Below are 27540 nucleotides of genomic sequence, written 5' to 3'. Positions count from 1 at the left end.
ATACATACTGACAGACAGATTCTTTGCTTTATATAGAGAGATGTTAAACTGATGGTGTAAGTAATTATTTAATACGGATAGTAAATCAATGTGACAGCTTGATTTCTATCTTTTTGTTTGGTTGTTTTTTATTTAGTTTCTGCATGTGGTGAATTATTATTCTCATGAAGTGTAAGCAAGTGTCTCTTCTTATATAAATATATATAAGAAGAGACAATTGTCTTGTTATTTAAAGGACAAACCCAAAAAATATCAAATTCACTGACTATTTTTAAAAACATATTGTTCCAGCTCTGGTTTTGTGCCTGTATAAATTTCAACTTAAGGGTAACAAAGTATAAGGTTTTGTTCTTCCAACAGAACTCTCACTAGGACCTTGCACTGGTACTCTATATACTATTCCGATCTTCCCTAGCTATTTAGCTATTTCCAGGCCAAATTCTGTCTCCCATCTCTCTCATATTTCTCCCCCCTCTCCTTTTTTGATATGGACTGTCGAATAACTTTGACTTGTATTCTATTGTATAATTAGGTGCTTGCTATCCTTAGTTACTGTATGCATGTCTCTATCTTACTATATTAAAGTAGTGTCTTACCTGAGGGGGTGTTCCATCAAGCTGGCTAACGGGATAGCCTGGCTTATTTTGACAAGCCTTGCTAATTTAAGTAAGAGCTCTGATGCACTCGCGACACTCCGTGTTCGGAAATATAAAATAGAAGAACTGTGAGGGACTTTTACAAAAATACTTCAGTAAATCCCCATTTTATTCATGGTCACTTCTGTGTTGGAGTGAACCCCATTTATTTAAAAGCTTAGCATTTATAATTTAAGAAATAAAAGTGTGCCAGCGTTATTATGAAGTTATTTATTTATTCATCCACTCATTTTGTTCAAGCTGTGAAGACAAAAAGAAAATTAAATAAAGTCCAAACCTTGACCTTCTGCTGTGTTTAAATATATATAGTGGTAACTGCTTATAGTGATCACAATTACAGTGATCAGCTGCTTATATGGATCAAAATGCTTGGGACGGAATTGTTCCTATACACTATTTATGCTGTTTAAATAAGTCGCCTATTGAAATCAAGTAGTCTGCCTACAGTGTTCATTTTTGGACTTTTCATACATGACAACATATGGAAAAACATTTTAAACTACGTAAATCTATTTTTGTACTTCACTTCCATGATAAGCGGCTGCTGCTGCGTGCACACTGAAATCATGACAGAGACAGAGAGTCATTTCCTCTCAATGACAAATGTAGTCTCCTTGAAGCTTATGACAATAAAAGGGGGGGAAGAAATTTAAGTAAATTTCACCACTATCATCGCCTGTTCTGTTGCCGGGGAAAATAAGGAACTTGTCATTGGCAAAAGTCAGAACCCCCGCTGCTTCAAAAATGTGCGCACACTGTGTTTGAAACAGCTGTACTGTATTTTGAAACAGTCAATAAAATTCAGTAACTTTATATTCATATAGGCTAATAAATATACAAATGTCAATTAGATGGTATTCTGTATGACAAATAAAGAAAACAAAATGTTATATATAATGTTATAATAATAATCTGCTTATAGTGATATTTGAACCGGACAGATGTGATCATTATAAGCTGTTTCCACTGTACTTATATCCTGCTCCAGTTTCTTCAATCTTCAACTGGAACTTAATTTTTAAATTTCATTGAGGCTTGTAAATGGACATCCTGTGAAAGAGAAAATGTGTCAAAGAATATGATAATGTTGGTAATGGTAAGTTGGTTCTCTTAAGTTGCCTACAACATAATTACTACCATAGAGAATGAATACAAAAAAGTAGAGAGAGTTACTATTGCTGCTGCACTGCCCAGTTTGGTTGTGTGCTACGTCCCCAGGGCCTGGGGCAGTCGCTCCCTCTGCCCCTGTGGTCGCTCTGCTTATGATCTCATCTTATCCCTTTATCCTGGAACAGCACAACTTTCAACATGAGGCTGCCTCTTAAATCCATTACACAAAAGAGAAGACTCTCCTTCACAGACCTGATGAGGATTACCTCTAACTGGGTCATAAAATACCTCCACACAAAGAAAAAAAACATGTTTCCTCTTTTTGAAAAGCAGAACAAAACAATGTTTTTCTCAGTGTCACGTTGATTTGAATAGATTTAGCTCTTTGTGAGTTTTTGGGTTCTGCTTGTTTATAGTTCAGCATCCTCAGTGGCTTCCTAGAATGTGATTAGTTCATGTTTTTGAAAGAATACTCAAATTTTCATTCACCAGTTTAATGTCATTGCAACTAATTCCATCATTGTTTTCCATCCCAGACCTTATTGAAATGTCATTTCCCTTTGTCTATTTTTGTATAGAGCACAATTTCACAGATAGCTTTTGTTCCTTTGCAGATCTTACTGGGCTTTTTCACAGATCAGCTGTTCAGTCCTTTACTGTAGGTGCTGAACAACCATTAAAAAGGGAAATACATAGTACAGTCAGACATTTCATTCTACTGATTAATGTTTCTGTTCAGCAACATGTTTTCTAGATTAAAAACACACTTTTACCTATTATTCTGTGTCTATTACCATAGACACAAAATTAGACTGTATGACTGGATTGTGTTGTGCCAGGTGGGCATGAGGAGGTGTCTAACTTTGAACTACAATAATTTTTAAAAAATTATGTAAGGCTTAAAGTCTCACTGCAGAGAGTGGCATCAGAATTGCATCTGTAGAAACATTAAGGGGAACATTGGTAGAAACTGAAAACTTTGACCATGACTTGCCACGAGATCCTCTTTCACACAGGATCCAGATGACACATCCTCACTACTGCAACTAAACACTATCAGGACATTGAGCAATGCTATCTGCCTTGAAACAGATGATGTGATATAAAACGTTGATTAGAATATGGACTGGACTGGAGTGCACACTGGGGTTCCATTTCATGTTTATGTACGATAGTGAAATGTGATCATGTTGAAGTGTGTTTGTTCATTTGTAGTATGGTTGTCCAAAAATGCAACTTCATGCAAGTTTTCATTAGAAAAAGTAGAGGCAACCACAGTAATAGAGTTAAGGGATGATATCACCCAAAATCTGTCTTTTGATTTTCATTCTTCTTTTCTTTTCATTCACACTAGGGCTGCAACTAACCATTATTTTCATTGATTAATATAGCAATTATTTTTTGATTAATTGATCCATTGTTTTGCCTATAAGAATAGGAAAATAGTGAAAAATGCTGGTTACAATTTCTTAGTGCCCATGGTGACATCTTCAAATGTCTTGTTTTGTCTGAACAACTGTCGAAGATTCAAAGAAATTTAGTTTACTATCATGTATGCCTTGATTCACACCATATAGATTTAAAAGGTGGCTGCAAACGTTTGCAGTTTGTGCCATCATGGAGTACAATGGCTGTGATGAGCTTAAATTTATGTCACGTACAATGGTTTTTAATAGTGACAAGTTTGCATGGTGGAAAATAAGAACATGAGCATAGAATAAGCAAACTTCTCGAACCATCCAAAAAAAATCCACTGCTCCACTTTTCAACTGTGTGCTTGGTATGTTGCAAACACTCAGTTACATATTATTTCGAATAACAAAACAAAGTCAGATTCCTAGATGTGTGCCCCAAATTCGTACAGATAGTAGGAGGGGCAATATATTTGAAATGATCAAATAACATTTTTTTTCTCAGAGAGACTGGCTATGAGTGAGGTGTTGAGGTTGTTTTGCAGGTTTATTGTCAAGCAGATAATTTCTTTCTTGTTCCTTTAAAGTGATTAGTACATCCCCGGCTTCTTGTTTTGTAATGCATATGAGGAGGCAGGCTCATTACCAGGCCCTGCACCTGTCACTCTCACACACACACACAGTTCCCCCCTCCCCCCCAAACTCCTCGTCATCCTCCTCTTATCAATTCTGATGAATGTGTCGAGAACAAAGGCCAACCTATACATCCACACACACACACACACACACACACACACACACACACACAGACACATGCTTATGGTAAGAATCTATCCGATTATAAGGTTAAAAAATCAGTTAAGCTGCTAACTGATAGCACTGATCAAAAGCAAAGTAACACTCATGTTATTTGTTAATTTATTGGTTATTGAAGGGCTGTTTAGGTGATTTTAAAGACTATTTGTTATAGTATTTCACCCTTCAGCTTGTGATATGTAATGTTTTGCCAATAGCAGTGAAATTTTAATACACCACTACATTCGTTCAAACGTATAACCTTTATGGTACAGAATTGAATCTGCTCTGTGTAAAGTAACAGACATATAAATAATAGAAATTTTATTTATATAGCACTTTTCTTAACAATGTTATGAAGTGCTTTACAAAGGAAAGTAAAACCAACAAGGCAGATAAAATAAGCAAAGAGGAACAAAGAGGTAAAGGCAGAAGTACATAGTAATAAATAGAAGATGCACAATAATAGTAATAATAGGACAATAGAATGCACAGGAATAAAATAATGATAAAAAATAAGATAAGATAACATCAATTAATAGGTGTAAAAACAGTAATTAAAACATATCAGATATTTCCAAAAGCTTTCACAAAGAAAAAAGTTTTAAGACGAGTTTTAAAAGAAACTAATGTGTCTGAGTTCAGTGGGCAAGGAGTTCCAGAGAGTGGGGGCTCTGACAGCAAAAGCTCGACCACCCTCTGTCACAAGCTGTGACCTGGGAATGACCAACAGGGCTCCATCTGCGGATCTTAAGGGTCAAGGGGGCACATACCAGTTCAGTAGTGCAGATACATAACTGGGAGCAAGGCCGTTTAATGCCTTAAAGGTAAGTAATAAAATTTTAAAATCAATACGAAGGCTAACTGGGAGCCAGTGTAGGGAGGCAAGCACAGGGGTGATGTGCTCATACCTTTTTGTCCCAGTAATGAGGCGAGCAGCAGCATTTTGGACCAGCTGGAGACGGTGAAGGGAGCCCTGGCTGATACCTGAATAAAGTGCGTTGCAATAGTCGAGTCGAGAATAAATAAAAGCATGTATAGTTTTTTGAAGATCAGCAAAAGATAAAAATGACCTAATTTTAGAGATGATCTTCAACTGGTAAAAACACAACTTCACAACATTTTTGACTTGATTCTCAAAACAGAGGTTGGAGTCAAATATGACCCACAGATTCCTAGCAGCCTGTGTAATATTCATTGACAGATCGGCAAGGTTTGCTCTAAAAGAGCTTACAAAATTTGGTGGACTGAATAGAATGACCTTGGTTTTGTTGTCATTGAATTTAAGAAAATTCTGGGACATCCAGGATTTAATGTCAGAGAGGCATGATTTAAGTTTGACTAGGCTGCTAGGATCCGAGGGTTTTAATGGTAAGTATAGCTGTGTGTCATCAGCATAAAAGTGATACTGCACATCATGATTCTGAATAAGCTGGCCAAGGGGCAGCATGTATATGGAGAACAGAAGGAGCCCAAGAACTGAGCCTTGAGGGACCCCACAATTCAACTGCGCTATCATGGAGGTGGAGTTACCCAGAGCAACAGAAAAAGTTCTATTGAGGAGCTATGATTGTAATAAAGTAAGAGCCGGGCCCCTGATCCCCACCCAGTTCTCTAGGCGATTTAGGAGGGTACTGTGATCGACAGTATCAAATGCAGCACTTAAGTCTAAAAGAACTAAAATCAAGCAGTCACCTCTGTCTGCAGCTAAAAGTACGTCATTAGTTACTTTAACAAGGGCTGTCTCGGTACTGTGAAATGCTCTAAAACCAGACTGGAAGCAGTTAAAAACACTATAACGATTCTTAAAAGAAATCAATTGAGAAGAAATTACTTTCTCCAGAACCTTAGATAAAAAAGACAGTTTGGAGATAAGCCTGTAGTTGCTTAAAGACAGAGGGTCCAAATTAGGTTTTTTAAGTAAAGGGTGGACAATGGCATGCTTAAAACTATCTGGAAAAGAACCGGAGGTCAGGGAATTATTAAAAATGTGCAAGATAACAGGACTAACTGTGGGAAATACCTCCTTGAGCAGCTTGGTGGTGATTGTAACCCATTGTAATGGGTTGAAATTGGGTAAAAGAGGCCGGATTATGATGTTGAATGGAGAGAATGTGGGAAGCAGGCTGGATTTGGGACCTGATGATCTCCACCTTGCTAATAAAATGAGTAAGGAATCTGTTAGAGAGCTGAACATCTGAATCAGGAGAAGAGGTGGAGGTGTCATGAATAACAGAGTTAATGACTGCAAAGAGAACTTTTGGATTATGATTGTTTCTGGAGATTAAGTCTGAAAAGTAAGCTGATCTGGCATCCTTTACTGCATTCTGGTAAATTGACATTAGGTTTTTGAGGGTGATATGTGTCGATTCTAACTTGATGGCCCTCCATTGTCTTCTTAGTGCCTGAGTGTGGTCATTGAGCCAGGGGAGATTATTTGGTTTTTGTGTCCTTGTTTTAAACGGTGCAATAAGATATAAAGTGGCACATGTTGTAGAATACTGTCCCAGGAAAGAAAGTACACTGCACATCTGCACATAATTTAAGTATATGTCCATGTCCACTCATGATTTATGTACTTAAAGTGTGCTATTTTCAAGGTACTAACATTGTACTTAATATACTAATGACATACAGTAGAATTAGAGCAATTAAAAATTCACTGAAATATACTTTACATGCTATTTTGAGACACCATTAAGCTGTAATCAAGTGTGCTTAAATACATATTTTGAAATGTACTTTGTGTGGCGTTTAAGTATATTTAAATCCACCTTTAGGACAACTATCAATATACTTTTAATATACAATAAATACTATATGTTTATAATTGAAATATGTAAAATAATACATTAGAAGTACAATATGAATGAATTCGAAATTAAGTGTGTCATACGTTTATTATCAAAACATAAACATGCTGACATGAAACTTAATGGTGTCTCAAAATAGCACAGTTGAGCCCAAGGTGCAGTTTAGTATATTTGAAATTGAACTAATTATATGGTACTGGTCAAAAGTTTTGACACGCTTTCTCATTCAAGGGAATGGGAAGGTGTGTCCAAACTTTTGGCTGGTACTGTATATCATTAAAACATTAGTACAAAGGTTCTCAACTTTCTTTAGGCCAGTGCCCCCCTATCCATTATCCTGTTTCCTTACTGCCCCCATCAGTTAAAATGTAGACTAATTGTCTTCCCTCAGTATTAATATTGATTATTTTTCTGTGTTATGTCATTAAAAAAGCATGTCATTGGATGCCAAATAACAGATTTGTTTAACTGGGCAGTTGGAATATCATTATCATTAGTTTCCCAGGGAGCAAAAAAGCCATGTGAATAGAAATCAATCAATTCAATTTAATTTTATTTATATAGTGCCAAATCATACCCAACAATTCCTCCATGAGCAAACGGAAGCGGCAAGAAACCTCAAGCAGAACCGTGCTCTAGGTGGCTGGCCATCTGCCTTGACTGGTTGGGTTGAGAAAGAAAGAGTAAAGGGGGAGGGGGGGGACAGGGAAGCATAATAACAACAATACTAACAATAACAACAATAATAACAATAGAGATGACTAGTAATATAATATAATAACAGCCGGAGAAGGTGTCAATGCCGGACCATGCTGTTATCACTCAGGCTCTGGAGTTGTTGTTTTACAATGCTATCCAGTTGATTAAATAATCATACCTGCAGCAGTCTGGCAGAGACCGTCAAATAAAATCACCAGGTCAAAGGCTAAGCCCACAGGAGTTTTAGTCACGGGTTTAGGGGTCCTCCCCCAAGAAAATTTGATGTTATTTGATCATAAACTATGCATTTTCACATAATTTTGTACTATTATCATTATAATATTCATTTTAAAAAACGCACCATTAAATGGCATTATGTGCCATTAAAAAATAATAATCACAAGACATATGTAAAACAGGCTTATAGTGCATGGATTTGAACAGCGATTTTCTCATCCTCCCATAGTCAGGCTGTAGCCACTAGCCAGTTGTAGGGACGGGTATGGTTAAAATTTTATCTTTATCTTATCCATAGGCCTACACTTATTGGTCGTGTTCTTTATCAACACTTATCGGTTCTTTTAAATTACTAAAAAAGTGTTTATTTTAAATGACCAATTTTTTTTTTTTTAAAGAATGAATTTAGAACAGGATTACAATAGAGTTATATTCTAAATATGACAAATATTGTTTGATTCCATCAGCAAAGTCGCCATATAAATCCAATAATATCTCACTGTTAAAAAATCACAAATGTCAGTAAAATAAATTGTATTTCTAACATTAAAATAATGAGAGAAGTTTAGAAAGAATAAAGAACACAGACATCAGTCACTATCAGGCATTCCTCCTGTCCTCCTCCTTCTGCTGCTGGTTGATAGGAGGGGCTGTTTGAGCCAGTAGCTAAGTATAGCCAGTAGCTAAGTTTACAGGAATTTGCCAAATTTTAATATATGTTACAAACTAAGCTAAACATAAAACACCGACAAATAGAGCAGAGGAGAGGACAGAGAAGATAGCGAGACCATAAATGACAGTAAAACGTAGTAGAGACTCAGCATAGTTTCCCCGTGTCTACACAGAAAGCATATTTAGCAGAGCAGCATCAGCGAGAGCTCCCCGAGTCAAGTACAGTGTTGAGTGTAGGTCACCTGCGTTTTGGAAGCGAGCCCAATACACACATTGGAATGTAGTCATGTGTAAAACGGAGGAAAATAGACTTGACAGCATTGTGAAAAAACATAGGAAATCCCTGAAATCTTATGATAAAATTATAAAAATGTGCATTCAAATGTAGGACTAAACTGGCATTCAAACAGACACACACAAATGCCGCACAAGAACACCTCAGTGCTGCCCCTTTCAAAAATATTGGTTCCAGCGCCCCCCCTCCGATGTTCTCTGAACGCCCACACTACATTAGTACATTAGTACCAGTGTTACCCCTAGTGTTTCCACGGACCGCCAGGCTAACGAGAACCCCTGCTAGGCCAAAAAAATATTTTTTTCATGCCAAAAATAATGCCAAATACCCATTCATTTGGAAATCAGTAGCATTTGGCAGGTCTGTGGTCTGTGCAGCGCTGTACTGAAACCTGAGTTAACCTCTGTGTTGTTGCCTCGGAAACTCTTGGCAGCATAGCTCCTTTTAAGGAATAGGGCAGTGCGTAACATGTGCGTAGTGAGAGAGCAAGCGACAGAAAAGTGACAGTGAATGCGAGCAGAACAGAGGAAAAAGTTAGCAGTAAGTTGTCTAGTAAAAAGTCTCGTCAGTTGTTTCCCCAAGAGCTGGAAAAGTTAAGGGGGTTAGCTCCAAAATTAGCAAAAATGGGTTAGCCTAACCTGAAGACACTAAATAGAGAACGGAGAAATGTGTGGCTGAGTTCAATCTGTTCCGTATCATCTAACATCTTTTTGCCCCCCCCCCCCCCCCCCCCCCCCCCCCCCCCCACCAGTCAACCTAGGGAAAACACTGAGTACAATGTAAGTATGCCAAAAGTAGCATAGTTTAAGTACAGACAGCACAATTTTGAGTATAATCAAAGTACAATTTTTTTACATACTTAGAATATTTTAACAACACACCTGAGAAAATGTGAGTGTAGATTCAAGCCAGTATGTAAAAGTAAGTACAAGAAATTGTACAAAACACTCCCCAAACCTCCCAAATAACAGGACCAAATAAAAACATGTACAACCATCTTTCTGTCATTTGAATTGGACTGGTTTCTGAACACAATGAAAAAATTGTTAATGCCTTATGTACAGAAGTTAGCCATAACTATGTTACTTATGACTAATAAGTTTAATATTAGATGGGATGGCAGTGCATGGATACGTTTTTAAAAATAAGATTACCATGAACACAACATTATGGCTCTCTTGCTGTTTTCTGTAATTGGAACTGCAGTTGGTAATTAGCTAATGTTGGCCTGCTATAATTGCTTTTACCCCCATCCCCATGCAACATAATTTTGCTTAACTGTTGTTCACCAAATTTACTTTGCCTGTAACTTTGCTCAGACCATCAAATCAATAACCATGCAGGAATATGTTTATTCTTACTTTGAGCATTGATAATCCACAAATAAAATCCATTGCAGCAGCTAGCAGGACCTGGAGGTTTCTGTTTTTCAGAGCATGTGGGATGCCGTTCTGGGACTCCAATCTCCGATGACTGTCTTTCTGACTTTCTGACTGACTTTCACTGTGGTGGAGAAAATTGTAGTTCTATTTGTCATCACATCACACAACGCATTAGAGTAACTGTAGAACCTGAGTCCACCAGCATGAAGCAGAATGTCCCCTCAACAGTCACAAGGGCATACCAGCAGTTTCCTATCCAGGTTCAGCCCAGCACCACAAGTCTCTCCTGCTGACTGTCTAATTCCGTCTAATTCACCTGCCGGTTGCAACTACCCCACTTGTTCGGTGCGCCACACTGCTTCCTCACTAGCAAGGGGTCAGGACACAGTGTCTGGGGGACGATGTGGTCCCTGTTTCATGTCCCTGGTTCATGAGAGTAAAGGGGCTGGTGGATAGGCTGTATACATCCCCAGCAGACCCATGGGTGCAGCCTGGGACATTGCACCACTTGCAGTATGGCAGCCCACACTAACTGGGTTAGTTCTTCCACAGAGGCAGGCTCCACGACATTACTTTCAGTCCCACTTGTAGCTGTCACCTTTGCGGATATGTCAGGCTTGCATCCCAGGGGACCTGCACACAACTTAGCCTGGAGTGTCCTGGGGTATTAAGCTAACTCTCTCTGAATGGCAGGGGGCATGTGAGCATACTGTAGGTGCAGTGAACCAGCCCCTCGGTTTGTTGGCAAGATCCCTCAGCAGCTCCCTGGGTTGTTGCTGCCGGCTGAACAGTACATGAACCAAAGTGCTGCACCATTTAAATTTTGACCTGGTGGTGTTAGAGTAATAGTCAGGGAATCACCAAGTCAGTTGGCTTCTGCATACTTCATTACTGATAATGTGCTGACCTCTGAATCTGTTTGTGTCTTTGGTTCAGGGAAGTGTGAGGACAGTTTGGCCACTCCTCTCCCCTACAGCTCCTTCACCAGTTCATCAGTGTATGCTCGAGACCATGGAGCTGGTTACGCTAAACTCAATCGGAAACAAGGTATGCCTTTTGTAATGATTTTGTTTGCAAACTATTGACTGCTGCATGGAATGTTGATCCTGGTTTGTGCTGCATCTCTTCCAATATGCAATGCTAGTAGCCACGCAAATGCAAAAAGAGAAGGGTGTACAATAATTTTAAAATGATTTATATAAATTTATGAATATGAATGATGGTGAAAGGAATAGGTTTTGTAAAGACTTCCTTTTCCCTTCATCTCTCACCCTGTCCACGCCTATAACACCCATAAAACCAGGTGCTGGAGGGTGGTCACCCTCGGACACAGACCGTTACCAGTGGTTACAGGTGGACCTGGGTTCACGGAAGCAGGTGGTTGCTGTAGCGACACAGGGTCGCTACAGTAGCTCTGACTGGACCAGCAAATATATGCTGCTTTACAGTGACACACAGAAAAACTGGCGGCCTTATCTACAGGATGGAAACATCTGGGTAAGGAACATTGTATGTTATGTATAGTAATGTCATCTTATCTCATCTAAACCTTTCATCCTTTGAAACCATTAAATGCAATTTACATGAAAAATGACACCATTATGTCATTCACATACTGCTGGATTCAGTGCAACTTAGTCCAGTGACAGTGATGATTTGTCAGAGATGCATGTTAGGGATAAATGTCCATATATAACTTTGAAATTCTCAGTGACCCAATGAAAGGCGTGTACTGGATGTGTTTCAATCTATAATCAGACATTTGAGGGGAACGTGAACAATGATGGTGTGGTTCGCCATGAGCTGCAGCATGCCATTCTGGCTCAGTACATCCGCTTCATCCCACTGGACTGGAGCAGTGAGGGACGCATCGGACTACGTCTGGAGGTCTACGGCTGCTCATACTGTGAGTACAAGTGGGCAAGGGAGGAAAAACCTGAATCCACCAGCCAGCCTACTGTATTCCATTCTACAGTATGTTTCATCAGGGGGTGGGGCTGGGGTGGTGTGTGTGTGTGTGTGTGTGTGTGTGTGTGTATACATATTTTGAATGCATATTTAAAGGTCCTTGCAAATCTGAGAACCCAGTCTCACATTAAAATAGCTACGTTGGCCCACAGCACAAAATGTATTAGTTTCACAATAATGACTCTAAAATTGTGAGATGCCTATGTTTTTTTGACCTTTTGACTTGCTGCTGAAGTATGTTCCTCACTGTCATCAAGTTAAGGTTTTCTTTTAATTATATCTTTAATATTTCTAAATACAAAAACACGAAAGTGTCCTTGATAACTCAACAATACAATAGGTTAATATTAAGGCCACCAGTTTTTTCTTTTGATTCTGAGAAATAATGTTATATCTGAAATAAACCAACATCTTTACTTTTTCTTAACATAGATCCTCTAGATGCAGTGTAGTTACTAGATCAGCACTACTAGTTATACTACTAGATACTAGATATTTGATATATTCAGTAGATATATCTTTTTATGACCCTATTTACAACCCTACTTTGCAAACTGGAAGAACTACAATTGTGGTGCTGATTTGTATTAAGCTGCATGGCACGGCTCTAGGGAATTGTAATTTTTTAGAAATATTGGTGTTTTTCCTGGAATTGGAAGTTGTAAATACTGAATTGAGAGTACACTGAGGAGTTTAAGGGGGATGGTAAACACATTTGTGTAATCAGATTTTAAATATCTAATTGTTAAATGGATGAAAATTAATTGTAACCATATTTTACCCATATTTGACAGTGCCCCCAGTTGTTGATTATGCTCACATGATAGCTGAGGTCAAGAGTTTTCTATAACAGTTGGTTCCATGTCTGCAGCCCCTTTTGTTGCTGAATTATAAGCCTTCAAACATTCACTGAGGTCAAGGTTCAAAAGGTCAGTATTTCAAAGCAGGAGTCATGTAGGATCTTCATACTGACATATGTTACTCTCCAGGCTGAGACCTTTCCAACAATGTATTTGGTTTAGCTCTATGACAAAGTATTAATTTTCTCATTTAATGGACCCAAGCCATCCCAGGCCGTTTCAAAGAGCACTTTGAAGGCCCAATATATAGAATAAAGTTTTTTGTTTGTTTTTCTGTTTTTCTTTTTTAGTGGAAATAGTGACACCTTCAGAGATTACAAATCTTCTGAAAATCTGGGGCATTATTACAAGCTTGGAGGAAGGCCTGAAATGCTTGGGTTAGGGTTAGGGTTAGGGTTAGGGTAAGGACTGAAAAGACCAAACCGTTCTCAATGCCAGGTCATCAAATACTGACACATGCATAGGCTACTGTTTACACAACCCTGGAGATTTTCTGTACCTTTATGATTCTTGGTTTTGGGATTTTATGTCAGCATGACATACAGTGGCCCATTCAATCAGAATCTGTTTTATTAGCCAATGCAAGGACACAAAGAATGTGTCTTGGTGTTTGCTCCCAAAAAACACAACACAGAAGCGTAAAAATAGACAAAAGTAAGGTAATAATAATAATAATGAATTAAACAAAGTAATATTAAAATTAAATTGAAATTTTAAAAATCTATTTACGGAAAGGAATAGTTGTATAATAGTTATGAAATGGGATATAAAACTTGTGAAATATTGACTGTACAAAGGAAATATGGACTGTGCTATGGACAAAGAAATGAAGTGTATGAAATGTATAAAGGTGACAAGAGCAACAATTAAATCTGACATGCACAAATAATTCAATTATGTAACAGTGGAGGCTGAAGCAATGCACAGTCCAAAATCCAGTTTGATGAAATATATGAAAGTGACAAGTGCAGGGATTACATGAGGGAATAAATGTAGTCCAGTTTGATAACCCCGTCTTCATCCCGTTTATATGGCCATAGTACAAGATTTGATACACACACACACACACACACGGAGTGATTTATTAGATGACATGGCTCAATATTAATTGAGAAAGATTCTATGGGCAAAATCCACAATAGGATTGTATGGATTTTGCGACCGCTAAACCTGCACAAATGGGACAAAAAGATAGCATGTAATTCACAAAGCACCTGCAAAGGTTGAAATGCACTGCAGACTGTGCTACCAAGCCAATAGCGTCATGATGCGCCTGTGCCATTTGCATGTATGAAAATTAGGTAATATTCATACATTCAGTGCAAAATTGCTAAATTAAATTCAGATATAAAATTCACATGCCTAATATTCAAAAGCTATGTTCAAGTTGTTCTATTCCAGTAAGCTCAATTCAGATCTAAAAATTCAAGTCAAGTCTAAAACTCCAACATGCTTTGTCAAATGTAGACGCTAAAAGTAGCTGCTGTGTTTTTGACTAAGACTAATTCACAAAGCATTTTAGCGCTAAAAGTAGCTTATTAGTCTTAGAGAAGTAAGAGGAAGTCCAGAGGACTCCTAAATCACTAAGACCTGCTCACAAGGTGAATCAGGACTTTGGAAAAATTCAATGATACTGAACTTTGTAAAGTATATTTTGATGGCAGGAATAAGGATTCAATCAATGCACCAAAATATTAAAACAACAGAATAACATCAGAAATTCAGTTTGGCACCTAAGGACTTATGATATTACCGTTGTCTGTCAGAATTACACATCACACCAAAATACACTCTTCACACTTTTGAGAGTTGAAGTGAACATTAACTAATCACCAACTGCAACAAATGCCCCACACATGTCTATCACTGGATTACCTGGTAAAATAGGCTCTACTGTATATTTATCAGATCAATAAGTGAAGATCTTTTTCAGTCAAATGGAAAAAAAAAACATCTCAGTACCAGCATGTAGATGGTATTTGATGTCAGATACAATCTACTGGACAAGTCAGTATTTTACTTTGTTTCATTTATGAAATCTATCTGTACTATATATCCATCTATCCATCCTGTTCTAATCTATCTAATCACGCTGCTATGTGTTCATGACTATTTTCATTAACATTCACTGACACAGCTGTCAGCCAATCACTGTGGAGATAGTAAGTGCATCAATGAAACATGATGTCATCCATAGCGACAGGGTCAACCTCGCCCCTTCTCTTAGATCAGGAGTTCTCTCAGGTCCTAAATTAAATTTGCTCTCAGCAGCTTTGCAAATTGGTCTTAATTTTTAGCGTTACTTAGGAGGAGTCCTAGTGGTAAGACAAGATTCTTTGTGAATATGGCCCCTGGTCTATAGTAAGAGTTTGGATCTGTTCAGGAGTTGATTTACAGATAATTGAAGGTAATGGATCTGTGTGTGTTGAGTTTTTTTGGTGTGGGACAGGTTCAGGTTTGCAAACTGGACCTATGCAGTACTCTAGTTGGGAGATAAAACTTGTTTTTCACTAACATGCTGTTTGTGGCATATACAATGGATAATTGTGTGGTTTTAGCTACTCAGAATGTGTGTCTGATATAGGCCTACTCTGTTTTGGAAGTACCGCAAGGAATCCCCCAACTGTAAGAGCGTATTTCATGTCCTGCTTACAGCTATGATGGGCACTGAACAAATTTGGGACACAAAACAACTAATTTCACTTGTGCCAAGAAGCCAGCACAGCAACCAGATTTGACAGTCCTGGATCCCAGCTGAAGATCTCCTCTATTGGCAGAATATATCATTTAGTTTTTGTTTTTGTTTTGTCTCCCAGGGGCAGATGTGATCAGTTTCGACGGCCATGGCATCATCTCATACCGCCTCAGGAGTAAAAAGATGAAGATTGTGAGGGATGTCATCTCTCTGAAGTTTAGAACCACGGCAGGAGATGGGGTGCTGCTCCATGGAGAGGGACAGCAGGGAGACTACATTTCCCTGGAGCTCCGTGGGGCACGACTGCGGCTCAGCATCAACCTAGGTAGGTTTCCATGAAATCTGTGTGATTTCAAGGACAGCAAAAGCACTATTTCCAGTGTTTTCCAGAGGCAGCCTCTTCTATTCTGTTGATTTTAAGGACTATTATCTACTGCTAAAAATGACATGATAAACATTGACAATCTGCTCCTGCATTTGTGATGTACTCCTCTTTCCAGGCAGTAACCAGTATGGTTCCATCCAGGGTCACACCTCTGTGACCAGTGGGAGCTTACTGGATGATGACCACTGGCACTCAGTTGTCATAGAGCGTTACCGTAGGAATGTCAACTTCACTCTGGATCACCACGTTCAGCAGTTCAGGACCAATGGAGAGTTTGACCACCTGGACCTGGACTATGAGGTAAAGACTCCCTATGGGTCATACTATCAGGCATTTTCATCATCTTAGCCTCATGTCACTGGGATGTTTGTACTTAAAAACACAAATAGAAAATGAGTATACCATTACTATTAATAAGATAGACAGAAAGAAAATGTATTTAAGCAAATAGATTTGGATTCCAGCTGTAACTGAAAGCTAGTTATGAATTCCTGACAGTGAGTGCATGTTGCTCAAAGTAGTAGGACCAATGTTCAGTCCATATTGTCCACTCTGCTGTGTGTCCTCAGATCAGTTTTGGAGGGTTGCCTGTATCAGCAAAGCCAAGCTCAGGAGGCAGACAGAACTTTGTGGGCTGTATGGAGGGAATCACCTACAACGGAGACAACATCACTAACCTGGTCCGCAGGAACAAGGTGGACACCTCCAGCTTTGTAAGACAACTTTCTATGCCTCTGAGTGTGTGTGTGTGTGTGTGTGTGTGTGTGTGTGTGTGTGTGTGTGTGTGTGTGTGTGTGTGTGTGTGTGTGTGCGTGCGCATGTGCCCACTAAGGTGTGCCCGAATACAAATACGTTATTCAGCAAAACACAAATAGTGGGTTTTTACGAACATTTATTTCGTAATTTCATATGTATAAACTCCATCTTTGCTTGCCACTTGGTGGTAACTATTTCAAAAAGGTGAATATTTCACCTGTAGTGATAGCGATCTGTAACATCAGATACAGGTTCATTACTTGAAACTTCATATGGAACTGTGAACATTGCATCGACTAGTAAAATAAATGTGCTACAAATAACCAGCATCTATTTATTTTACAGTATACACAAAGCCACCTGAAACAGTGTGATTCAAATAGGTCAACACTGAAACTGTCCTCTTCCTGTCACACCAAGCATCATTAATTTGATCCTCCCTCCTGTTACGTGTGTGTTTGTGTGAGTGTGTATGTTTTGTTGACCAGTGTTTTCCTCTGATTAAAATAACAGGATAATACAAACAGTTGTATGATGTCTCAAAACTGCACCTTAGCTCCTTCAGGTTTTGAAAGTAAATGGTATACTTGTCATGATTTACAGCTGGTGCAGGTTGAAATTTGTTCAATTCAGCATTGATTCAGCTGGTAACACACTTTTGGACATCTTGTAATGTTACGAAAAGCTGACTGGGCACATTTGATTTTTGGCTGGACCACAATCAGACTTCATGTGATTAGAAACTACCCCCCCCCCCCCTTCATTTTCCCTTAGGCATTTGCCATTTGGGTTTTCAAGCTTTATGTAAATGAGGAGGCATGGCCCAAAGGCTGGAGGGAGGTTTTGAAACAGCTGGGGTGCAGAGGCACCTAATGGACAACAGGGGGAGCTGACTGCTAAAGAGCACGGTGAGTTTGGCAGAGCAGACTGAGTCCAAAGTAGAAGAAGAACCAAAGAGTATAGACGCACAGGAGACAAAACTCTGGTGCTTTTTTGACAACTGCCACTAGATGGCGCTTCTGTAGCACTGACGCCATTTTGGACTGAAAATGCCATCACATTCATTCAAATTCATCACATCTTACATGCCCCCCATGCTGCCCCCCAGCCATTTCAAACCCTTCCTCCAGCCTTTGGGCCACGCCTTCTCATTTAGATGCAGCTTGAAAAGCTAAATGCCAAATGGCAAATGCCTAATGCAAAATGGAAAAGATTAAATTTAAAATGCAAATGCAAAAAAAAAAAAATCTATTTAAGCTTTTAATTTAAGTATATCCTTTTAAGCTTTTGCGTTTCCCATTTTGGGTTCCATATTTGATGTTTTCCTTTTCTTATTTCCATTGCCATTTTCAATTTCATCTTTACAAATTAAGCTTTCAGTATGAGCATTTCCATTTTAGCTTTTGCATTTTAAATTTCGTTTTTTTCATTGTCACTTTACATTTTCAAATGATCATTTTACATTTTAGCTTTGCTTGTTCAATTTTATTTTTATTTTTAAGTCTAATTATGGCCTGGTTATTCCTTGTAATGTACGAAAATAATTATCTTTTTAATTTTATGTCTTTTAATTTTCTATTTGGACTTTTAATTTTAATTATGACCAAAAATATCCTTTATATAAAATATGACACTCATGTAGGCTGTTATATCAGTTTAGTGTAGGTGCACTTGCTGTAACTGGATTAACTTGGCAGCCTCTGAATTTGCACCCAATGCTGTCAAAACTTTTATTTATAATTCCTACCACAGCCTCCAGATGAAGATTTAATATCCAGGAATTTGCATTATAGATACTACCACTGACTATCCCTGTAACAAATTGGCCACAATTTTACACACCCAGACACAGTCCAGCCATATACTAGGTTTTGACCTTGTCTAGTTTTAACTAGACAGTATTTGTAGGTAAAAACTCAGGTGGGCACAAACATGAGAAGAATTTAAGTCCAGTATTTACTCTCCTTTTAGCTCTGGTTTGGTCTCCACTAACTCCTGAGAAAAATATCTGTGTCTTTAGCTGCTAAATGCTCCACTTTCTTCACCAGCTAGTTTCTAACTTTGTCTGCCTACTGTTTGGTGCTGGGTGGGTAGTGTACAGTGGGTTTATCAGGTTGATCAGAGCAGAGTTTGATAGCTGGAAAACCAAAACAATGAGCTTAACAAGGCTAATACACTCCTTGGAGCTAAGGAGCTGAATTGTTACAGGCAACACCTTTCACATTACATATAATCAGTCAATCCATTGTTGATAAAAAGATATTGATTAGTACAGTTATAGAAGTAAGATAAAAGGTCCAGCCATGTGGATAAATATTTGTCAGACAGAGGAACAGAGGAGCAAAATAGAAGTGTGGGGTTATACTTCTCTTTGGTTAAGACTTTGCAAGTCAAGTCTAGATGACTATGTATAACAAGCTTACTGTTCAAAGTTAAGACTCTGGTAAAATAGGATTCCTGAAGAAGTGTTAGTGTAACACAGAGTTTCAATCTCAAAATAAAAAGATTATTGAGTCTGAGCAGTAGTCTATGGTGTAAGTTCTCACCTACAGTCCATGATTGAGATCAGCTACTACTACTTTAATTCTTCTCTGTTTCTTTCTGCCACTGTAGCGTAATCTGACTTTCTCGTGTGCTGAGTCCAACTCCTTCCCGGTCTTCTTCAACTCCACATCCTTCCTGCGGCTGCCAGGTCAGAGTGACAGCGACACTCTGTCAGTCAGTCTGTCTTTCAGGACATGGAACCCCAATGGGCTGCTGATGTTCACAGCACTGGCTGACGGCTGGGTGGAGCTGGGACTGACGGATGGCAAGATCACAGTCTACATGAATGTGACGCAGAAGAAGAACACTCGTATTGACATCTCATCAGGTGAGCTCAATTAGTTCAATTGGTTATCACTTTTAGATTTTTTTAAAATCTTGCTGTTATCCTTAATTATTGTTGTTGTACCAGTTTGATCCTGTTAAAGTTAACTTACTAAAGTGTGTTTTTCCTCTCAGGTTCGGGTCTGAATGATGGACAATGGCACAGTGTCCATCTGAATGCACTGGAGAACTATGCTATGCTGACAGTTGATGGAGACGAGGCATCCACAGTCAGAACAGCCATTCCCATCCAGATCCAGACTGGAGGAACATACTACTTCGGAGGTGATGAACTAAAAAACATAACTAACCATCCAAATAACTTTGCATGTTTCATTAAGTGGAGGCAGTATAGCATATTTTTCTTTTCAGTCAGTGAATCAGGTGACCCAATGACATAAATCAGCTTCTTTTAGTTAAGTCAAAGTTTGATTAAAGATCCCCTCCAGACATGTTTGAAGATGTATATAAAATATTATACTTTGAATAATAATTTGTGTCTGATATGTTTTTCCACCAAAAAAAAAAAAAGAATATCTCGTAAAATCCTTAAAATGACATCTCCTCGACTTACGGACAACGACCGTAGCAGCTTAACTTCAGAGCTATTCGATCCTTGCTTAAAAAATGTTGTCAATTTAAGGTTTATTTTGATCAAGTGCTATATGAGGTTCACAAGGTGTTGATACTATGCCTAAAGGGAGACAAAAGAGTGTCTGGCACGTTAACGAACAGATTCTGGCAGATGGAGAAATTGAGGCTAGAAATGAGGAGGAAAACGGCAGCCATTCTGAGGTGGAGGAGCTACAGGCTGCTAATGACATGGCCAGGCTACAGACAATACTTCAGGAACTGAGAGACTTTCGCCACGAAAACGGAGACGCTCTCTGAGAAATAAAAGACAAAAACCGAATTTCAGCAGCGGAAGAAAGAGTACAGGGAATGGAAGATGCTATGATGGAGCTGTTGAAACGACAGGTGAAACTGGAAGCTAGGCTAACTGACCAAGAAGGGAGGTCAAGAAGGGACAACATAAGAATCCATGGTATAGTGGAAGGCATGACAGCGTTTGTGGAAAACTTATGAAAAGAGAACTTGGGAATTCCTGATACAGCTGATCTCAGGGTTGAAAGAGCACATCGGGCCCTGGGACTGAGGCCGCCATCACAGACCCCCCGCGCTCCATAGTAGTCAAGTTTGTGAGTTTCAGAACTTAAGAAAACATATTAAAGTTGGCCTAGCAGAAAAGGGGCTTTGTATATCTGGAACAAAAGGTGATTTTGGACCAAAACTTTGCCCCAGATGTCTTCAGGAAGTGAAGACAGTGCTGAGGGAAAATAAAGTACATTTCCAAACACTATTCCCGGCTAAACTGAGGGTATTCTACGAGAGAGAGATGTGTGTGTACAACTCAGCAGAGGACACCACCAAAGACATGGGGAGGAGAGGTCTTCCAGTGATGGTATACAAACCCCCAGCGAACTGGACTGACAGAAACAAAAAACAGATGTTGCATACAGCCAGAGCTGTATGCAACATCTGCAACAACACAACCGGGATAGAGCAACATACGAAACAACACAACCGGGATATAAAAAGAAGCTGGTTGCTTTCATAAGGGAATAACATGTGGCCATGACTGTGCCAAATGCTTGATCCACACTACACTTAGGTAACATCCTTTTTCATTTGTAAAGTTAACTGTCCAAGATGACAGCAACCGAGACTAAGGAGCTGTGGTAAAATACACGGCGACGTAACACTACACAGATGTCTCCCTAACAACAGGTTAATGATGCTGTCCTCTACAGACAGGTGATTGGGACTTGAATAAGCTATTAAAGACATGGACCAAATCAGAGCTCTAGTGCTAAGTGAGGGCCCTCCACAACCAGAGTGGCGCGGAGATTATCCCTCTGAGCCGTCACTCCGTCATGGCTCCTTTAAGGTTGCAAAGAATACCTGGAAACAGGAAGTTTATTCTCAGACATTTTCAACACTTATTTTGTTCAGTGTTTTTTGTTCAGTTTTATTCATGTTCTTTTTAAGTTCGAGTAGCAAAAGGGGAAGATTTAAGATAAAGGTGTGTCATAAATATCAAACAGGATGGAAGACTAGTCAGTTAAAGTGAAGTTAGTCTCCTACAATGTTAAAGGTGTCCTCAATCCAGTCAAAAGGAGTAAAATTCTGAGCAAAATGAGAAAAGATAAGACAGAAATAGTATTCTTACAAGAAACCCATTTAACAGAACATGAATATGCGAAACTCAGAAGACAGGGTTTTAATCAAGTTTTCTCAACATCTTACAAATCAGGACACAGAAAGGGTGTAGCAACACTGATATTAAGTTGTGTTTGAAAAACTCTCAGAACTAAAAGATAAAGTACATACAATATGGTAATTAGGAGATGAGACACAACTGAGGTCATGCTGCTAAATGTATATGGACCTCCAGGAGCTAAATGGATATTTTATAGGCACATTTTTGATTTAATGATCACCAAAGCGCAAGGATTTGTGATATGTGTGTGGGGGGTTTCAATTTAAGGTTATATCCACATTTGGATGCCTCAGGTACAACCCACAGCCAAAAAAATGCTATGAGCAAGAAAATTAGAGAGATGCTTAAAGAAATGGCAATTTGTGATGTTTGGAGAGAATTGAACACCACAGCTAAAGACTATATTTTTTAATCTGCACCACATACATCCTACGCAAAGATTGATTATTTCTTTACGTATTACAAAGATATCGACAGAATAAGGTCCTGTAAAATTGGAGTGATGTATTTATCTGATCATAGCCCTGTCTATATGGAACTGGATAGTAGTAGTAGGACAAAATCATTGCGGAAAGAAATTGAAATCTATTTAAAAGAAAATGACAATGGGGAAGTTTCCCCCTAATGCTGTGGGACGCCTGCAAAGCAGTGTTTAGGGGGAAAATTATTGAAAAAATGTCACTTCAGAAAAAGTTAGACAAGAGAAATTAAACAAATTAGAGCTGGAATTGGTTAATCTAGAAAGGAAAAATAAAGACAGAACCAAAGTAAGCACTAACCAACAGATCAAGGTAATAAAAGATCAAATAAATGAGATATACTCTTTAGATTTTCAGAAAGAATTGACATTTATGAAACAAAAATACTACGAAATAAGTAATACATCAGCTAAACTCCTGGCTTATAAATTAAAGAAGCAACAAATGGAGAGATTAATATACAAAAAAGACCCAACACCTAAACACATGAAACATAAAAATCAGTTTGGACCAAACAGGCTTCATTAGACAAAGGCAAACCCAGGACAATATCAGACATCCACTGCATTTAATCAATCATATAAAAAAGAACAATGAGGAAGCTGTTACACTAGGGTTACATGCAGAAAAAGCTTTTGACTCCGTAGACTGGCCTTTTCTGTACAAAGTATTATCCTGGTTCCATTTTCATGAAAAATTTAAGACAATACAAGTATTATACAGTAAACCAACAGCTAAGATAAGGATAAACGGTGGATTTTCAGGCACTTCTGAGTTAGAACGGGGATGCTCACAAGGTTGCCCCATGTCCCCGATCTTATTTGCGAAGATCAAAGAAAGATTCAAAGAAAGAAGATCAAAAAATAGCGCTATTTGCAGACAACATTTTAGTATACCTGGGGCGCCCGAATACCTCCTTCCCAGAACTGACCAGAGTTTTAACAGTGTTTCCCCTAGAATTTTTTTCAGGACTGGTGGTACGCACTGAAAAAACCTTAAAGGGACGAGACACTTGGGATAGCATATTTGCGTGGTCAGCTTCGGACAGGTGGCGCAAGCAGGCGGTCTGCAGTTTATATTTGCATTCAAATTTTTGTTTGCTCAGTATATTCAAGACTTAAAACAAAGTGGTCACAAAGAGAGGATGACCTAATAAGCTGCATTTATTGCATAAAAGTAAGTTGCCCCTCTCTCTTCTTCCCCATCTGTATTTTTGCTTGACTCCAGAGTTTTGGAGTAAAACGTTGATATATTTGTTTGTCCGTCACCTGCATTAGAGTTTTTTCTCTTATAGGTGGTGCCATGCTCACGTTAGCTAACCTGCATCCCATATGCTTTCTCTTGGCAGTAATTTAAAGGGACTCTGATAGCACTGGCACTCGCATCACATCAAGAGTTTCCCAGGCAATGACACAGAGGTTGACTCATGTTTCAGAACAGTGTCGCACAGAGGCTCCCAAACACTATTGATTATTGATTTCCAAATGAATGGATATTTGGCGTTATTTTTGGCATTCAGAAAAATATTTTTTTGGCCTGGTGGAGGTTCTCGTTGGCCCACCGGGGAACACTGTATTAATAGAATATGGTTCCTTATCAGGATACAGACTAAATGCCCACAAATCCCAGGTTTTGACATTCAACTACATCCCAACTCAAGCAATTAGGTACTTGGGAGTGAACATTCCAAGAAACCTTGACAAAATTGTAGCAATAAACTATGAGCCCTTGATCTCCAAGATTAAATCTGACTTGACAAAATAGAATCTGTTGCCCTTCCTAGGATTAGCACAGAGAGTAGAAGCAAAAGAAATGAACATATTACCAAGACTTTTATACTTGTTTCAAACCATTCCAGCCAAACTCCTAAATGAAAAATTCCTAGAATTGGACAAAATGATTTCGAGATTTATTTGGCAGGGAAAGAGGCCTAGGATCAGGTTTAATACTCTGCAGTTCTCTAAAGAAAAAGGAGGTCTCTCCCTTCCAAACATTAAAAATTACTGCCAAGCAGCGCCGATAAGAACACTAATCTACATATGTAACCTGTCTTAAACAGTAAAGTGGAAAGAGATAGAATGCCAGATATCAAATGTCATACTACTGCAAGCTATAATAGGCGACAGTGCACTCTGCACATATGTTAGAGAGGCTAACCCAGGGATAAAGATATCACTCAAAATTTGGTTTAATGTGATGAAAGAAAACCAGACTAAAGAACCTTACCATCTGATAAGGTGGATAGCCTATGACTCAGATTTTATACCCAACAAGACAGAAGCTAGATTTAAAAAATGTGCTGAAAATGGACTGGCAAAATAGAGTGACCTCTATACAAGAGGAACACTGAGAAACTTCCAGGAACTAAAAGATCACCATGGATTAAGAAATGAAGATTTCTATAGATTCTTACAGCTTAGATATTACATCGAGAGAACATTAAGAAAGGAGGACTTAAACAAGAAGAATTCAGGGCTTTTAAAGGTCTTCCTAATGGGATATAAATCCGACCCAGGTCATAGAAATATTTCCAAGTTATATAATGGGCTACAAGACTTAAAGGGAGAAGACACAACATATATAAAGGAAGAAGTGGGAAAAGGAAGGTAATTTTACATTACAAGAGGGAATGTGGGAAAGATTAAACCAACAACAATGGAAAAGTACATCAGCCCATTCCTGGAGAGAGTTTGGATGGAAGAATATGATAGGGATCTTCAAAACGCCAGCACAAAAGAGTTTTTTAAACACAGACACTTCACGTTGGAGAGCCTGTGGGGAAGACAAAGCAAACCATTATTGTGTGATCTAGGGTTGTCCACTACTCTTGCAATATTGGGAAAAAGTTAAGCCTATTATGGAGAAGGTACTGAAAATGACAATCCCGTTTTCATTTGAAACATGTACCTAGGTATGAGGCCGGACACAGTTAATGGTTTTGAAAATAAATATATGTTCAATATATTGATAACAGCAAGCAAATAAGCTCTCACAAGAAAATGGTTTAGAACAGAAGTGTAAAATGAAAGTATCAGGCAGAAACACATTTGTCTGCGATTGACATGCTTTAACAGTGAAATCTGTGGGTACAGGTCATTGCATGGAAATACCTGTATGTTTTTGGGGAGTATGGCAGTATTTTCAGAATTTCAAACTTTGGATTTGAGTGAGCTTATTCTTATTATGACCGTCATGTGTCTGTAATGACGAACTGATTGGCTTTGAATCAGTCTACATTTCGTAGACTGATTCCATCCAGCATTTTTAGACTCAACATATTTAAATGTGACTAAATGTGACTATTAAATAAAAAAGCAAAGGATTCTTCATTTCCCCCACCAGGACATTGTTCTTGGCAGTGTGGAGAAGGCTTTGAAACAATATTTAGACCTTTACGGTGAAAAATACAATTTACAGAAAATATAGCCTACTTGATCTGTTAACTGAATAAATTAAATGTAAAAAAAATGGGAATGGGGATGACAGGGAGTGAAAGAAAGATTCAGCAGAGATAAACTGTGCTAGGTCATTTCTCTAGTGGTTGTAATAATTACCTTTGACCTCTTCTGATTGTCTCCAGGCTACTTCCTGCACACTAACTCCCGGTCACTTCAGCGCTCCTTCCAGGGCTGCATGCAGATGATCCACATAGACGACCATCTAGCTGACCTCAGGGCTGTGGAACAGGGCCTCATTGGAACCTTTGAAAATGTCAGCCTGGATATGTGTGCCATTATAGACAGGTATCCAACTGAGTCAGAATTATACGTGCAGAATGTTATACACTCAGGAAGTGAAAGTACAGGGTAACAATGCTGTTCCCTCACAGCAAATATTCTGGGTTGGAAATTTGTCCCTGCTGTGTTTTCATGAGTTTCCTTCCACTGTCCAAATGTGTACCATATCAGGTGTGTCCCTAACCACTGTGAGCATGGTGGTCTCTGTTCTCAGACGTGGGATACATTCAGCTGCAACTGTAGCAGCACTGGATACACTGGAGCTACCTGCCATACATGTAAGTATGCACGCGCGCACACACACACACACACACACACACACACACACACACACACCTCTGTATGTGCTTTGTGTCTGCTGAGCTGTGTTGTGTCTCCTCTGTAGCAATGTTTCAGCAGTCCTGTGAGGAGTACAAACACCTCGGTAAGAGCTCAGGGAGCTACTGGATAGACCCAGATGGCAGTGGATCTATCGCCCCCTTCAGAGTCAGCTGTGACATGACAGGTGAGACATCACAGTGAGAAGGGTGTGGGTCAACAATCTGTTTAATTTTGACTGTGACTCTGTGTATTTCCCATAATATCTTTTATTAATGCTTGCTCCAGAATTTTGCACATACGTGAGCTCTACTTTCAACACTTATCTTCAGGGACTACACTTATTACACTTATTACACCCACAAAATGTCTTCCCATGTTTGTAAATCAGTCAAAACATAATTGTGTTTGTGAATGTTACAGTAGCTATTGTGGTATGGAAACATGTATCTGTCATTCTGTTTCATATAGAATAACATATAACCGTATATATTGTGTAAGTTATTAAGCATCTGCTAACATACTGTATAGTGCAGGTCAATCTTTGCTAAAGAGTGTGTGGAGAGTATTATAGAATGTTTTCTTTCTTTCTTTTAGAGGAGAAGGTTTGGACCACGCTGAAAAACAATCTGTCTCCTCAGACGTCAGTCACCAGTGCAGACCAGGAGGGGAAGGCAGTGCTGCAGATCACTTACAATGTGACTGATGAACAGGTACACCATGACCACATATTTAATTGATGTTCACCTGCTGTGCACTTTGCTTGGTTGTGTTATGTTTGGTCAGATTGGTTTTTTGTTGTGTTGCTTTGGTAATAATGGGATACATGCGCAAGTTGAAGTAAATGAAATGTACATTTAAAGGTCCAGTGTGTAGGATTTTGTGGCATCCAACGGTGAGGTTGCAGATTGCAACCAACTGATGCCACCAACCCCCAACCGCAATCAGTATTTTACCATACTGTGGGGGCACCTTAGAGGGCATTTTATCATACTGTGGGGGCACCTTCAAGGGCACTTTATCATACTGTGGGGGCACCTTAAAGGGCACTTTATCATACTGCGGGGGCACCTTAAAGGGTATTTTATCATACTGCGGGGGCACCTTAAAGGGCATTTTATC

The 27540-nt window shown here is 38.9% G+C and overlaps 1 protein-coding gene across 1 annotated transcript in view; it reads left to right on the top strand.

Moving 5' to 3' along the window:
* The window catches only part of cntnap2b (contactin associated protein 2b), a 66783-nt gene that overhangs the window by 5370 nt on the left and 33873 nt on the right, over positions 1-27540 (top strand). Inside the window, exons 2-13 of the mRNA XM_042428747.1 lie at positions 11008-11118; positions 11375-11568; positions 11830-11977; positions 15716-15919; positions 16095-16279; positions 16549-16692; positions 19349-19607; positions 19739-19888; positions 25944-26106; positions 26272-26378; positions 26486-26605; positions 27016-27131. Of these exons, the coding sequence (XP_042284681.1) occupies positions 11008-11118; positions 11375-11568; positions 11830-11977; positions 15716-15919; positions 16095-16279; positions 16549-16692; positions 19349-19607; positions 19739-19888; positions 25944-26106; positions 26272-26378; positions 26486-26605; positions 27016-27131 (1901 nt within the window). The remainder of the gene's footprint in view (positions 1-11007; positions 11119-11374; positions 11569-11829; positions 11978-15715; positions 15920-16094; positions 16280-16548; positions 16693-19348; positions 19608-19738; positions 19889-25943; positions 26107-26271; positions 26379-26485; positions 26606-27015; positions 27132-27540) is intronic.

The sequence above is a fragment of the Thunnus maccoyii genome, chromosome 12 (assembly GCF_910596095.1).
Source record: "Thunnus maccoyii chromosome 12, fThuMac1.1, whole genome shotgun sequence".
Lineage (NCBI taxonomy): Eukaryota > Metazoa > Chordata > Actinopteri > Scombriformes > Scombridae > Thunnus > Thunnus maccoyii.
This window is presented reverse-complemented; position numbering and strand designations above follow the sequence as displayed.